Source organism: Antechinus flavipes, chromosome 2 (genome assembly GCF_016432865.1).
Source record: "Antechinus flavipes isolate AdamAnt ecotype Samford, QLD, Australia chromosome 2, AdamAnt_v2, whole genome shotgun sequence".
Taxonomy (NCBI): domain Eukaryota; kingdom Metazoa; phylum Chordata; class Mammalia; order Dasyuromorphia; family Dasyuridae; genus Antechinus; species Antechinus flavipes.
The window spans coordinates 119,077,743-119,094,154 of record NC_067399.1 but is presented as its reverse complement, the minus strand read 5'-3'; the positions used below and the strand labels follow the sequence as shown (position 1 = coordinate 119,094,154).

Below are 16,412 nucleotides of genomic sequence, written 5' to 3'. Positions count from 1 at the left end.
ACAAAAATGCCACAAGAAGCATTTACAATGATACTATTTATGTCTGCTTTCATTTCTGAGTCTTCATGCTGGTGTTCAGGTTACTGAATTTTGTACTTCAAGAATTACCAACTGAGAATCTATTATACGGGTCTTAGCTTATTGCTTGCCATTATTTCAAAGACCCTATAATTCTTATTTCATTATCTTTCCATGCCTAAGAGATACCTGGGAAATGGGTATGTTCATACCATATTTGAGATAAGAAATTTCATCTTCAGTGGCATTCAGTAACATCCTCAGCAAACCAATCACAGATCTGGGCAGTAATGGTGAGCTAATGGCCCTTAACTCAATGCACTGGTCATGAAATTACAGATGGATCCCTTGTTGTAGTGGCTCTCCTTAGCTGTGGTTGGGAGTCATCTCTGATTTCTGATGACCTTCACTATACCCAATGGCCACTCCCTAGAATCTGTGTGTCTCCTCAATTTCTGTCACGTGAACATTTAATATTTAAAATACACAAAGAGCCATTCTGTTGAGCTTACACTCTTTGCATACTATCTATTCCTTTGACTTCATATATGTCATGAAAACCAGAAAATTCAAATAATGTCCAGTTCTCAGGAGGTTCATTTATCTGTGAATGGCAGAAGGTACTTAAATAAATCTGCTACTTACATAATTGGATGGCTCTCTATTATCTTAGATGTTGAAATCCTACTTAGCTTTTAGATTTTTTTTTTAGTGTTTTGATTTTGATGAACATAACAACCATATATTTACCTGTTACAAAAAACAGAAAGAGCACTGCAAATAAAGCTATGAATTTATATTATGTACATCTTGTGTTTTTCACTTCCTTCCTTCCCTCCTTCCTTCCTTCCTTCCTTCCCTTCTTCATTCCTTCCTTCCTTCCTTCCCTCCTTCATTCCTTCCTTCCTTCCCTCTCTCCCTCCTTCCTTCCTTCCTTCCTTCCTTCCTTCCTTCCTTCCTTTTTTCCTTCCTTCCTTCCTTCCTTCCTTCCTTCCTTCCTTCCTTCCTTCCTTCCTTCCTTCCTTCCTTCCTTCTTTCCTTCCTTCCTTCTTTTCTTCCTTTTTCTTTCTTTCGTTCTTTCTTTCTCTTTCTCTTTCTTCCTTTCTTTTTCTTTCTTCCTTTCTTCCTTCCTTTCTCCCTCCCTTCCCCTTTTTCTTTCTTTCTTTCTTTCTTTCTTTCTTTCTTTCTTTCTTTCTTTCTTTCTTTCTTTCTTTCTTTCTTTCTTTCTTTCTTTCTTTCTTTCTTTCTTTCCTGAGGCAATTGGGGTTAAGTGACTTGCCCAGGGTCACACAGCTAGGAAGTATTAAGTGTCTAAGACCAGATTTGAACTCAGATCCTCCTGACGTCAGGGCTGGTATTCAATCCACTGTACCTCCTAGCTGCCCCATTTTTCATTTTCTTACCCCTAACTAGCCTCCTAGCTATTTGCAAGCAAAAAAAAAAGGTATATTTATCTTTGAATCTTGATCTTCTTGGATTTAAGAATAGCTCTCTATACCATGCTTTATTCTTTTAAACACAACTCAAATGCAACTTCTTCCAAAAAGCCTTCCCATACTACCCCATGGTGGTGATTAGGTTGGAAGGAATGGAGATAAAATGATGATAAAATTACTTAATTTCTCTGAACCTCAGTTTCCCTGAATGCAAAATGAAAACATCTATAATATAATACCTATTTCATAGGGTTACTGTGAGGCTCAAATGAAATAATGTATGTAAAATGCTTTGCAAACCATAAAAGGCTATATAAATGCTAATGGTTATTATTATGAGCAAGTGCAAGCAATGACAAATATAACTGGTAAGGATAGTAACATTTTAATTGAAAAATCACCTAAGAATCTATTTCACAGCCTTATGATCATCCCCAGGATACATAGCATTACTATCTGTAAAAGTGGCCCCTTTCATCTTAATTTTAACTTGCCTACAGAGAAGTGCCTCAAGGAGACACTTTCTCAGAGAAAGATTATTCTGTTGTTGTTGAGGCATGTCTGACTCTTCATGGCTAACTCTTCATGATGCCATTTCAGGTTTTCTTGGCAAAAATACTGGAATGATTTGCCATTTCCTTCTCCAACTCATTTTACAGATGAGGAAATGGAGGTAAATGGAGTTGAATGACTTGCCCAGGGTCACATAGTTAATGTGTTTGAGGTCAGACACCCAAATTTAATATATCTTTGAATTCTGATCTTCTTGGATTTAAGAACAGCTCTCTATGCCATGCTTCATCCTTTTAAACACAATTCAAATGCTACTTCTACAGCCTTCCCATATCACCCCATGATGGTGGTTAGGTTAGAAGAAATGGAGAAAAGACAATGGTAAAGTTACTTAGCTTCTCTGATCTTCAGTTTCCCTGAATGGAAATATGTTAAATTTTATTAAATTTTAAAATATATTAAATTTTAAACTCTGGAAAATGAATCTTCCTGTCTTGATATCCAGCACTTTATCCTCTATATTATCCAGCCACCTGATCACTTTTTTAGGTGCTTTAAAAACAAGAACAGCAACAACCCTGAAATACTTACATAATCAGACCATAAAAAAATCCCCTTCTGTCTCTTTCCATCTGTCTCCTCCTACTGAAGCACAGCAATGAAACTTGGCTGCTTGTGCCTGCCATCCCTAGTCGGCCCACATTCCCTTTCAAGGTTACCTTCCATTTTAACAGAGCTAAAGCTCAGGGAGTGAGACATAGAATATAATTTCTCTAGGGTTTTGCATCCCTTAAGGATGACCTACCTTCCTTCTCTCCTTACCCTCCTCTCATAGATCTGAAGGTGAAGAGACATCGGATAATGTATCAAACCACAGCAAAATGAATTATGAGCCCTTTAATAACCCTGTTTTGCCTCCGTATGAGTTTGGATGAGGCAAGTATGGTAGAAACCAAAAACCTAAAAGTTTTTGTTTAAAATTTTTTGCTCTATCAGCAATGAACTGGCTGACTTTTTTAGAAGCAGGGAGTTCCTCTTTCTCATCTATATTTTAGGGAGGGCTTTGAGCAGGGAAAAGAAAAATTAACTTGGATTCTTTGCATACTAACTAATTCATAATATTCTTATGTCATAGAAGCCACACAATTCAGATAACATTGAGCTCCTAGCAGATTCTATTACTTATCTGAAAATAGCAGAGAGTTTCTATATAAAGCTGCCATTTGCACAATAGAGTAATTGTTTATGCAAACAAGACAAATGCTTTTTGCAACAATAGCATCCCTGTTCCAATACTTTCCAATGCAAACCATCACTACAAAAAAGTCAGCAAATGTTTTCTTTTTTCTCCTGGCATGATAGCCAGATAGCCTCACCTAATACCAGACTAAATGAATAGCCTATTTTCTGTCCCCTTCCCACTTGTTAAATTCCTACATATCCATTTATTTTTATGATTATGAACTTGACCAGCATTAAGAAATATGAATATTTTCCTATACAAAGGAAAACAGAAGAACAAGACTGCATATGAAATTGTGAATCTCTATCATGTTCATCTTATTAAGATTTGAGATAAAAGGGGAAGTTTTTAGATATTACAAATTTAATATGGTTACCTGTTTTTTAAGGCCAATTCAAATGTTACTTCTCCCATGAAATTTATATTACTTCTTCAAGGAAAACTATCTTTCTTCATCCCCCAGTTAGAAATGATCTTTCTCCACCACCATCCCCACTCAAGAATACTGCTTATTATAAGAATCATGCTGCTGCTGTTCAGTCACTTCAGTCATGTCCAACTCTGGATTTTTTTTTAGCAGACATATGGAATGATTTTGTGATTCCTTCTCCAGCTCATTTACAGATGAAGTAATTAAAGCAAACAGAGTTAAGTAACTTGGCCAAGGTCACACAACTAGTAAGTGTGTGAAGCTGTATTTGAACTCATAAACATGAGTTTTTCCGATTTTAAGCCCAGTGCTCTATCCAATGTGTCCCCTAGTTGTTCACTAACAATTATATGTGTGTAAATACATATATATATATACATATATATCTATTATAACATTGTATACCTTTCTTAAACAACTACCATGTATTTATTGTTTTGTATTGTTTCTCTATATGTCATATCTCTTTGCTACTTACAAGTTCAATGAGGACAGGGATTTTTTCCTAAATCTCCAAATTTTATCTCCCTTAATTCCTGGCCATGTGCTCTGCATACTTCTTTACCTTGCCTTTAATAAATGTGTATTAAATTGAAATTTGAACTTTAAATTATTAGAACAGAAAGGGTCATGAAAGTTCATCTGATCCAACTTCTTGATTTTACAGATGAGGAAACTGAGTTGAAAGTATGTGATGTATACAATTTGTCTCCAGAAATAGTGATCAGATCATGAACTAGGTACATGCTGCTCATATAATGTTTTTTCCTAGATCTATGATTCTGTACATGTGGGAATTTCCTGTTATGGAAACTTCCTCCAGAACTAGAGAATTGCAGTATATAATCTTACAGAGTTGCCTTGGACACTGAGAAAGGGCAATCAACTCCTTCTGACTCTGAAGTTAATCAGCTTTGTCAATTGCCTCTTTTTTTTAATTATAGCTTTTTATTTACAAGTTATATGCATGGGTAATTTTACAGCATTGACAATTGCCAAACCTTTTGTTCCAATTTTTCCCCTCCTTCTCCCCACCCCCTACCCCAGATGGCAGGTTGACCAATACATGTTAAATATGTTGAAGTATAAGTTAAATACAATATATGTATACATGTCCAAACAGTTATTTTGCCGTACAAAAAGAATTGGACTTTGAAATAGTGTACAATTAACCTGTGAAGGAAATCAAAAATGCAGGTGGACAAAAATAGAGGGATTGGGAATTCTATATAGTGGTTCATAGTCATCTCCCAGAGTTCTTGCGCTGGGTGTAGCTGGTTCAGTTCATTACTGCTCTATTGGAGCTGATTTGGTTCATCTCATTGCTGAAGAGGGACACACCCATCAGAATTGATCATCATATAGTGTTGTTGTTGAAGTATATGATCTCCTGGTCCTTCTCATTTCACTCAGCATCAGTTCATGTAAGTCTCTCCAGATCTTTCTTTCAGTTGTCTTTTAAAATAATTTCAATTAAATGTCATAAGAAATGACTATTGTATGATGTCATAAATGAAAGATGAAGAGAACAGAGCACAAAGAACAATGTACAAAATAATTACAACTATGTAAATGCATGCAACTTTAAAAGGACCATAAAAGTGAGATCAAATGTGATAGATACCATCAGCTAAAGTGCACACCGTTCCCTTCTTTTAATAAATAGCAAATCACTAAAATGTTAGGTCATGTATGTGCAAAAATGTTTGTGGCAGTCCTTTTTGTAGTGGCTAGAAACTGGAAATTGAATGGATGCCCATCAATTGGAGAATGGCTGAATAAGTTATAGTATATGAATGTTAAGGAATATTATTGTTCTGTAAGAAATGACCAGCAGGATGATTTGAGAGAGGCCTGGGGAGACTTAGATGAACTGATGCTAAGAGAAATGAGCAGAACAAGGAGATAATTATACACTTCAATAATACTATATAAGGATCAATTCTGATGGACTTGGATATCCTTGGCAATGAGAGGATCCAATTCAATTCCAATCGATCAGTGATGAACAGAACCAGCTACACCCAGCAAAAGAACACTGAGAAACATGTGCACTGCTTGCATTTTTGTTTTTCTTCCTAGGTTATTTTTACCTTTCTAAATCTGATTTTTCTCGTGCAACAAGAGAACTGTACAAATATGTACACATATATTATATTGAAGATATACTTTAACATGTTTAACATGTATGAGACTGTGTGTCATCTAGGGCAAAGAGTGGAGGGAAGGAAGGGAGAAGTTGGAACAGACCCTTGTTTTCAAGGGCCAATGTTGAAAAATTACCCAGGCATATGTTCTGCCAATAAAAAGCTATAATAAAAAATATATATTAATATATATAATAAAATATATATGTGTATATATATTTATATATATTAATATATAATAAAATATATATAAGACTTTTAAAAGACACACACACACACACACACACACATATATAGTTAAAAAAAGTCTTAGGTCACATTCGTGTTCACTTGCCATCATCCATTTATGCTATTTTATTGAATTGTCAAAGGATAAGGGGTGGGAGGTAGAGCTAAACTGTGAGCTTGGAGTAAGGGTTATATAATGCATCAAAGCACCATCCTAGTTAGCTACATTTGCATTGTTGGTGTAAAGGTTAATTCCTCACTATTACTCACCCCATGCACCCAATCAGCTCCTAAATCATGTCGTTTCTACAATAATAGCTAGCATCTATAGGGCTCTTTAAGAATTGCCAAGTGCATCAATGTTATCTCCCTTTCTTTCCTCTCAACACTCACCAGCATAATTCAAACTTTCATTACCTTTCCAAGAGACTGTTGCAATAGCTGCCTGATTGGTCTCTCTGCCTCAGCATTCTAGTCCATCTTCCACATGGCTATCAGAATGATTTTCCTGAAGCCCAGGTCTCACCTCATCTCTTTCCTCCTTAATCCCAACTCTAGTATCTCCTCAATATCTGTAAAAGGAAATATTTTGCCTCTTTTCTCTTGAAGCCCTTCAGAATCTGATCCATCTCATTCTTCTGGTCTTATATTTTACTTCTTTCAGAACACGTATTGTTCAATATAGCTGATCATTTAGTCGTTTTTCTAATTTGTCGCTTCATTTTCTATCTTTCTTCATTTGCTCTGGTTGTCTGTCCCCAGTGTTTAGAATATACTTTTTCCTTCCCTTCTCCAATTAGAATTCCTTATTTCTTTCTATAATGAGTACATGTTATCTTCAATATAAATTCTTTCCTAATCTGCCCATCTCCCCAATATACTCATGCCTGGTTTGTGTCTTCATTCCTATATGTGTTCATGCCCTATGCATCAAATACAGTTATCCCTTCCACATTTTAGGAGATAGGAAAGAATGAACCCACAATCTGGAAAATACACATAAAAATTTTTGGCCTTCTCTCAGAAAAGAAGTCTGAATTATTATGGTATCAAAAGATAAAATAGGTTGATATTATATAATATTATATATATATATATATATATAAATATATATATAGAATGTATTTCTGAGTTTCTAAACTTGTTCTGTGTTGTCTGCTAGCCTTTGAGTGTTGCCTGTAACTTCTGCAAACCCCCCAAAATTCCCATTTAATTTCTTATGCCAACCCATGATATATCAAAACTATGATGGGCAAAGTCACAGTACAGAAGGGATAAGTATATATTCTTGTTGAAAGCAGGGACTATTTAATTTTTGTTTTTGTATTCCCAATGCCTAGCACAATGCCTATATATAATAGGCCTGTTGAATGGTTATTTGATTAGTAAGAGAAGATAATTTGTTTAAATGGATTTCTGTTGGAATCAGAGAATTTTAGAGAATACTTACTCCAATCATAATTTTACAGATGAGAGAACTTTGATGTAGGCAGGCTAAGTGACTTGCCAAAAGTTGCATAATCAGTTCTTGGCAGAGTAGTTTCCTGATTCCCAATGCTGTGCTCTTCCATTATACCACAGGAGTCTAATTTGCTCCTATTAAATAATTTCCCTAACTTAGAGCCTTTAGAAGCAACATTAATTTTTTCAAGCAATTAGGGTAAATTCAGATTTGCTTGTAATAAATAGGATCTTAGATTATGTAACCTTTCCAGGTTCCTCTTTTAAAAACATAAAAATGGGCATATATCTATATCTATCTATATCTATATAGATGGGCGTTAGTAGACTACAATTTTAGTCAATCACCTGTATGAAAAAATCTAAATTAAAATGCTAATTTTATCTAAATTCTAAAACTTAATTTAAATGCTCTAAAATGATAATTTCATGCAATTTTATACTGCACTCATGTCCAGAATTAGGAAACTAATAACCCCCTCTATGTTCTGTCCTAGTCAGATAACACATAGAGTATTATGTTTAGTTCTGTATGCCATATTTTACGAAGGAAATTGATAAAATAAGAGAATATGGAACAAAAATTTTTTGACTTTAATGTCATGGATCCCTTTGGCAACTTTGTTTTTTTTTTTTTTTTAGTAACTTTTTATTGACAGAACCCATGCCAAGATAATTTTTTACAGCATTATCCCTTGCACTCACTTCTGTTCCGATTTTTCTCCTCCCCTCCTTTCCCCTTCCCCCAGATGGCAAGCAGTCCTGTACATGTTAAATAGGTTACAATATATACTAGATACAATATATGTGTGCAGAACTGAACAGTTCTCTTGTTGCACAGGGAGAATTGGATCCAGAAGATAAAAATAACCCGGGAAGAAAAACAAAAATGCAAGCAGTTTATATTCATTTCTCAGTGTTCTTTCTTTGGGTGTAGCTGCTTCTGTCCATCCTTGATCAATTGAAACTGAATTAGCTCTCTTTATCGAAGAGATCCACTTCCATCAGAATACATCCTCAAACAGTATCATTGTTGAGGTATATAATGATCTCCTAGTTCTGCTCATTTCACTTAGCATCAGTTCATGTAAGTCTCGCCTTTGGCAACTTTGTAATGCTTGTGCACCCTTTCTCAGAATAACATTCTTCAATGCATTTAAGAAAATACATAGGATTACAAAGGAAATTAATTTCATTGAACTAGCTATAAAAATGTGTTTAACATACTCATGGACCCCCACATTAAGTACTCTTGACCTAGAGGAAAGTTAACAGCATAGTAATAAAGGGCTATAAAATCAGCCCATAAGAGGACCAGTTAAAAGCAAGTTTATAGCCTGGGGAAGAGAAATCTTAATGAAGGGGGCTATATGAAAGTGTTTGATGGACATATATGGAAGAGTGATTCAACTGGTTTTGCTTACTACTGGGGACAGAACAAGGTGGAATTAATGGGAGTTTCAAAGAGGTACACTGAGGCTTGTAAGGAAATAGTAAGGATTAGTAAGGGAAAAAAACAATCAGAACTGGCTAATATTGAAATGGGCTACATGGAAAGGAAATAGGATTCCCCCTTCCAGAAGATCTTTGATCAAAACTTAGTTGTAGATAGGATTCTTTGTTTCAGGGATAGATTGTTCTTTATGGTCTCTAAGGTGCCTTCCAAATCTGATATTTTATGAAATCTAATATTACATATTCTCACAGTAGTTTGGATGCTAAAATAATCTTACTCAAGAATTGCCTCCTCAGCATTTTTTTAATTTGTGGACTCATTTAGAGAAATTTCATTGAGAAAACACCATTTACCAATTCCCACTGGCAAAGGCTTTGCATCTTAAGACTCCAAGATATATATATATATATATATATATATATATATATATATATATATATATATACACATACATATACATACATGTGTTTATAGGTAGATATACAAATATGTGTGTTCATATGTATATTGTGTGCATACATATATGTTTGTGTGTGTATATGTGTGAGTGTGCATACATATATATGTTATTTTCTTCATTAGAGTATACGGTTTTAAATGTGTAAGTTTCTATAGAGCAGAGATTATTTAACTTTTGTTCTTGTGTCTCTAGAATCTGGCATATAATATGTGCTTAATAAGTGTTTAACTGATTAATTCAAATTCTGAAGCCAGTTCACTATTTACAATATCATTTTTCTTTAGCTTTAGCTGGTCCAATAAAATCTCATTTCTTTATACCTCTGTCTCCAGACATATGACCAGACCAATTTCTTATCTCAGAGTCATCTGAAGCAATTACGTGGAAGCTAGGAGGGAGGAGGTGGGGAGGGGATTTTCCTGTTATTTTAGGTCAGGTCCTATACAAATGCCTATCCATTCTGAGTATATAAGTCTTAGATACTGAGTCAGACTTAGTTTTCCCAAAGGAAAAGAGCTCATTATCATGAGACTAAACGTATTTACAAGCAATGGGGAACTATTTTCTGGAGTAGCAAAGATTTAGTAGGAAAACAACTGAAATGATCATCTGCTTGCCAAAGTCTGCAGCCTTTTCCTTCTGTTTTATATATATATATATATATACTTTTTGTTTCACCTCCTTCCTAATCTAAGAACTTGTCTCTAAAGGGTGGAAAGAAATAACAAATGAATATTAGAAACAAAGTCTCCACCACCAACCCCATTCCCCAAAAGGCAGGGATGCCCCCATCAATTCATTTGTTCATATATTTTTTGGGGGTGGGGAAACTCATAATTGAGAATTACTACTTTTCCTAATTACTACGTATTTTAGTTTAAAGTCTCTTTCCTGGCCATATATACGGTGATTTTCTGTTTATGTCTGTTATGCCACCCAAAGTTAAAGCATTTTATGAATGACTATTGAGTAAGAACAAGTGAACTGATGAATAAATAAATAAAGGAGTGAACAAGAGAATCAATGAATAAATGTAGATTTCAGTAGATGGCTACAGCAAACTGCTCTTCAAGAGATGAAATTTAGTTTGGGGTTCTAAATTAGTTTAGAAACTCTTTACAGATACCTCCCACAAAATAAAGAGCCTCTTCTAACTTCCCCTTTCTAACACTTCTCCTTTTAGGTGCCAAGTTGGTGACTGGAATTCACTAATCAGTTATACTTTAAGAAAAAATATTCAGTATTTTGATGTGTGTGTCTAGTCAAACTCTGAGCTCTATTTATTATAAATGTTTTCACTAAAATTTATTACAGAAAAAAATGCAACTGTAGGAAGAATGAGCTATAATCCAAATGAAATATATAAGATACAGTAGAAAGTGTGGATACTGTTTGATTGTAAAATTTGCCTTTTTGTTCTGGTTTTGCCATTAACTGGTTGTATATCTTTGGGACTTTGGGCAGGTTACCTTTCTCTGGGTCTCACTTTCCTGTATTGTAAAATGAAGGGATTTTATTAATGATATCCAGCATGCTTTCTATATTTTATTTATAGATAAGAAAGTTCTAAAATCTAATCATAGACAGAATTTTTAAATGATGAAATAATGTGTTTGCCCTCCTTCCCAGAAACCCCATACATCTTTGAAAATATCAGTCAGGCAACAGAGTTAAGGGAACCTGAGATTCACAATGAAGGGGAAATATTTGCTATAGAAATAAAATGGAAACCAAAACATCAATGATACTGCAATCAACAAAGTTCTGCAGGAATGCCTCCATTTCTCTGGTTTACATATAAAAATAACTTTTCCCAGACCTTCTCTAGTGCAGTCCTTCTTCTATTCAGAATATTTTTGCATGCTTCCAGTTCAGAAAACTAGAAGGACAAGGTGTTCTCTCATTAACAAAATCAAATAAAACTATCCTTTCTATATCTCCCAATTGCATTGCATAAGAATAAGTTTAACTTTATTCAAATAAAAAAATGTAAATTGAAGAAAACTAATTAAAATATTGTCAGAGAATGACAAATGTATCAGAAATGCAGCAAAAAATTATAGTATAAAGAGATTAAGACTTTAAAAGCCATCCAATTCAACTTTCATTTTACAGATAAGGAGACTGAGGACCAGATTGATTGTAATTTGCCTTAGGGTCGTACACTTGGGAAATATTTGAGAAAAGGTTTGAAGTCAGGTCTTCCTAACTCCAAGTCAAAAGTTCTATCCACTATATCACACTCCTGCTAAGAGATACTTTTTAATCCTGGACAAATGATAGAATATTTACAGAAGCAAAGTATTAGAATTCCTGACTATTATGAGGACATAGTCCTAATAACTCACAAATGCTGAGGATGAGAACAGTTATCTTAAGAGATAGTGGCAGAGAAGCAATGGTTTATTAAGGAGGAAGAGGAGGAAAAGAAGAAAAAAACTGAAGGAAGAAAAGGAGAAGGAAGAGGAGAAAAAGAAGGAGGAGAAAAGGGAGAAGATGGGAGAGGAGGAGGAGGAGAAAAAGAAGAAGGAAGAGGAAGGAGAAAAAGGAAGAGGAGGAAGAAAAGGAAGAAGAAGGAGGAGGAAGAAGAGGAGAAGGAGGAAGAAGAAGAAGAGGAGAAGGAGGAGGAGGAGAAAGAGAAAAATAAGGAGAAGGAGAAGAATGAGAAGGAGAAAAAGGAGGAGAAGGAGAAGGAAGAGGAGGAGGAAGAGGAGAAGGAGGAGGAGGAGGAAGAAGAGGAAGAGGAAGAAGGAAGGAAGATGAGGAGGAGGAGGAGAGGAAAAAGAGGAGGAGGAGGAGGAAGAGGAAGAGGAGGAGGAGCAGGAGGAGGAGGAGAAAAAGAATGAAGAACAAGAGCTGGAAGAAGTTGTTTAGCAGCCTAAACTTTTTTTCTCTAAACTAGAAACTTGCTCTTCAGAATTAGTCTTCTATTAAACTATGAAGAGTCTCATTAAGTATTTCTAAGAAATGAGTACAGATTTGCAAGAAATGCAAAATAAAATTGTGGGAATTCCTTCCATTAATAACAAAGGAAGTTTACATGAATCTAAATTAAACTCATATTAATTTAATGTCAGGACATTTGAACTCATCTCTGCTGTACTATTTATTTTTTAAAAGATCTTGAGAATGAATCTTTTTTTTTTGCTACTTTTTTTAATTTTATAATAACTTTTTATTGACAGAACCCATGCCAGGGTAAATTTTTTACAACATTATCCTTGCACTCGCTTCTGTTCCGATTTTTCCCCTCCCTCCCTCTACCCCCTCCCCTAGATGGCAAGCAGTTCTATATATGTTAAATATGTTGCAGTATATCCTAGATACAATATATGTATGCAGAGCCGAACAGTTCTCTTATTGCACAGGGAGAATTGGATTCAGAAGGTAAAAATAACCCAGGAAGAAAAACAAAAATACAAATAGTTTACATTCAAGAGAATGAATCTTAATATAATGAAAGTAAAATGAGGGAACTAGATGAAATGACCTCTAAAGGTAATTTCTCCCCATGAGATAGATTCCACTGTTTATTACTCAAGTATTTTTTTTTTAAGATTAGGCTTTATGAACCACAATAAGGGGTTCAAGTTCATTATCTAAATGGACAGTTAGTTCTATAACCATTATTCCCTTGTAGCATAGCAAAAAGAATATGTTCTATCATTTTCGTATGTACTCTATGTTGTATGTTCACACATTAATTTTTCAGTTAATGGCTCAATATTTTTCTCGAATGTCAAAATTTCAAAATTACTGATTCTTTTTAGTTTGCCTTACAGTTGCTTTTTTTTTTTTTTTTTTTTTTTTTAAGGCAGTTCCTAAGCCTCTGTCTCTCAAAGGATAATTGGCCCATTTATATGATAATGGAATCCTCCATGATTTCTTCAGTGTGGAAAACTCCTTCACCAACTCTAACTTAGTACTTCCCCAGGGAGTTTCCTGAGGCTCACAGGTTGTCCAGTGTTACATAACTAATAAGTGCCAGAATAAGGATTTGAACCCATGTTTTAGACACCTAGGTGGTGTGATAGTATGCTAGTCCTGGAGTCAGGAGGACCTAAGATCAAAAACAACCTCAGACACTGACTAGTTGTGTGACCTGGGCAGGTCACTTACCCCTGTTTGCCTCAGTTTCCTCATCTGTAAAATGAACTGGAGAAGGAAATGGCAAACCACTCCACTATTTTTGCCATGGTCATGAAGAGTCACAAAGAGACAGACATGATTGAAATGATTTAACAGCAAACTCAAAGGCTAGTTCTCAATCCACTGTCATTGACTCTTGGCCTAGGTATACAAAAATAAAAAAGCAAGGCATATATCCATCACTACCTCTAAAGGTTTACTGCCTTTCGGAAAGGCAAGTGGGATATACTCTACATGGACAATAGCACCATTCATTCATCAGCAACTCCCAGCTAGGTAGGACCAAGGACAATGCCTGTGAACTAGGATAAAACATGTTTAAAAAGGTTTGTACTATAATGGCCTAAAAGTCAGAAAACTTGGGTTCTTAATTCAGTTCTGCGATTAATTGTACTGTGTGACTTTAGCTGAGTCACTTCATTTTTCTGAGTTTCAACTGCCATATCAATGGACTGGAGAGACTGATCTAATTGATCTTTATAATCCCTTTTACATCTAAAATTCTATGAATAAATAGGAAGTCAGTTGGTTAATGAGGCATTTCTTACACTCAGACCACTTCAGGCAGAATAGACCTAAACCAATGGGAAAAACTCTCCTTTTTCCTTTTAGTACAGTGGAACATTAACCTCACTTTAAAGGGCATTCTTTTTCTTTCTGTTTATGAAAGTTTTTCTCACAGAATGCAAACTAAGTCCAGCCCTGCCAGTGAACTCCACATTTTGTTAAGAGAGTTTCAGAATGACATTGGGGACAAACCCACTACCAGGACTCAGAAAAAAAAAAGAGGGGGAGCACTTATGGTAGATGATCTTTCCAAGCTCCATCATAGTTAGTTCACATATATTTGGGAAAGTCATCTCTCTTGGTAGCTCAATTTTCTAATCTGGAAATCCTACTGTCTTACAGAAATGGTGAACCAATTATGAATTATTGGCCAAATGATTATAGAATCACAAAAGTTAGTGTTAGAAGAAACCTCAGAGATCATTTAGCCCCACCTCATCATTTTATATATGAGAAAAATGAGACTCAGAGATGCTATGTGCCCAAATTCACATAGATTCTAAATAGCAAAGAGAATTTTAAAATTATGTTATTATATAAACATATCAGTATTAAGAACTAAGAAAGGAGGCTATCACTATCTTTATCAATAATCATTTTATTTTCATTCTCGATCTTACTGACTTCACATCTCTTCCCTCGTTCCCCCCACCCCCAAAAAAATCTTTAAAAAAAAATTTAAGAATGAACCTGTAGAATGCACAATGGTCAACTGTGAATGACATAATGCAAAATGCTATCCACCTCCAGAGAGCAAACTTGGTGAAGTCTGAATGCAGATCAAAGCATATTATTTTTCAATTTATTTTTAATATTTTTTTCTTTCTTAGTCTGTTTTCTTTCACAGCATAAATAATATGGAAACATTTTTGCATGCTTGCACATGTATAACCTATATCAAATTGCCTAATTCTCAGGGAAGGAAAGGAGAGAGAGAATCTGGAACTAAATTTTTAAAAAAAGATTAATTTTTAAAATTATCTTTACATATAATTGGGAAAAAATGAAATACTATTTTTAAAAATTTAGTGAGCATACAATCTGTGTAGTTTTACATGTGAATAATGGTTCTGCCTTCAATATTTTATATATTAAGAAACTCCCTTATTCTAATCCACAATTATTCAATACTTAGCTTTAAGCATTATCAAAAGAAACCATTCCTAATTGCCTCTCTAAGATAGGAGTTACAGACAACTTGCTAATCAACTGCAATGGAAGAAATCTATTTGCCAAGAGATCTCCTAAATTGATGAAATCCCAATCTACACAATGAAAAATACAATAAAAATATAAAAACTAACACAGCCATCTCCCCCATTTGGTCTCTAGACAGCTTAGTTAGGAGACCAATCCCTTCCTGGAATCATGAAGTCCTTTAAGGCAGTTGTTGGCACCTACCTTTTTCACAAGATAACCTTCCCTGATTTTCTTTGGTTCCATGTCTGCTGTATACTCCCCAGAGTCAGTTGTTTCTGCAGCAACTGCTCATCTGGAAGCCCAAAATAACTGAGTTTCTTTATAAACAGCAAGGACACTTTCACAAGTTCCCCTCTGCCTGTCAATCATATGAGCACATCCGGTTTCTCTTCAATAAGGTAAAAAAGAAAATAGGGAAGGAATGCCAAACCACCCTCTTGCTTTGCAAATTTTGGGGACTCCTGTGTTATTAACAGAAAACTTGTGGTAAATATTTGCCTGTGTGTCACAAAAAAGGGAAGGTTATGTTTCCAGAGCAAGGGCAGGAATTAATTAAAAAAAAAAAAAAAAAAAGATCAGGACCAAGTCAAAGTGAAGAGGAAGAATTTCCTTACTAGAAATGTTCATGTGTGAAAATCATTGGTGGAAAATCCAGAATTTTAAGAGAGTCCAAGCAATACAAAAAGCTTTCCACCTGTGTGAATTGAAAAGGAAAATAATATTGCACTGTTTGGAAAATATGTTTTATCAACAGATGGCCATTTTCAAAGATGGCCTTAATTAACAATAACAACAACTATTGGAATCAGCCAGAGAGCTAAATTTAATATTCCATCCCCTCTCCATTACCTTATTCTCTTTAGAGACAACAAAGATTGAGCTTGTGGAATAGACTCTCTTCTGGGAGCTTCACTTTCTGGAGATTGTCCAGAGGAGGGCAGCCAAGAAGATGAAGGGCCTTGATTCCATGTCATGTAAGGATAGGTTGAAAAAACTAGATATGCTTACCCTAAAAATGTTGGGGAGGGAGGAGAGAGCAAGAGCATGATAGATGTCTTCAAGTAGTAAAGTGCTAGAAGAATTAGGCAATGTATTTGGCCCCAA

General features: G+C 35.0%; 1 protein-coding gene across 1 annotated transcript in view; it reads right to left on the bottom strand.

Annotated features, from left to right (window-relative positions):
- PLEK (pleckstrin) overlaps positions 1-16,165 on the bottom strand; it is a 37,834-nt gene extending 21,669 nt beyond the window's left edge. The window contains exon 1 of the mRNA XM_051975415.1: positions 15,510-16,165. Coding sequence (XP_051831375.1) covers positions 15,510-15,551 — 42 coding nt within the window. The 5' untranslated portion in view covers positions 15,552-16,165. The remainder of the gene's footprint in view (positions 1-15,509) is intronic.
- Between the last annotated feature and the right edge of the window lie 247 nt (positions 16,166-16,412).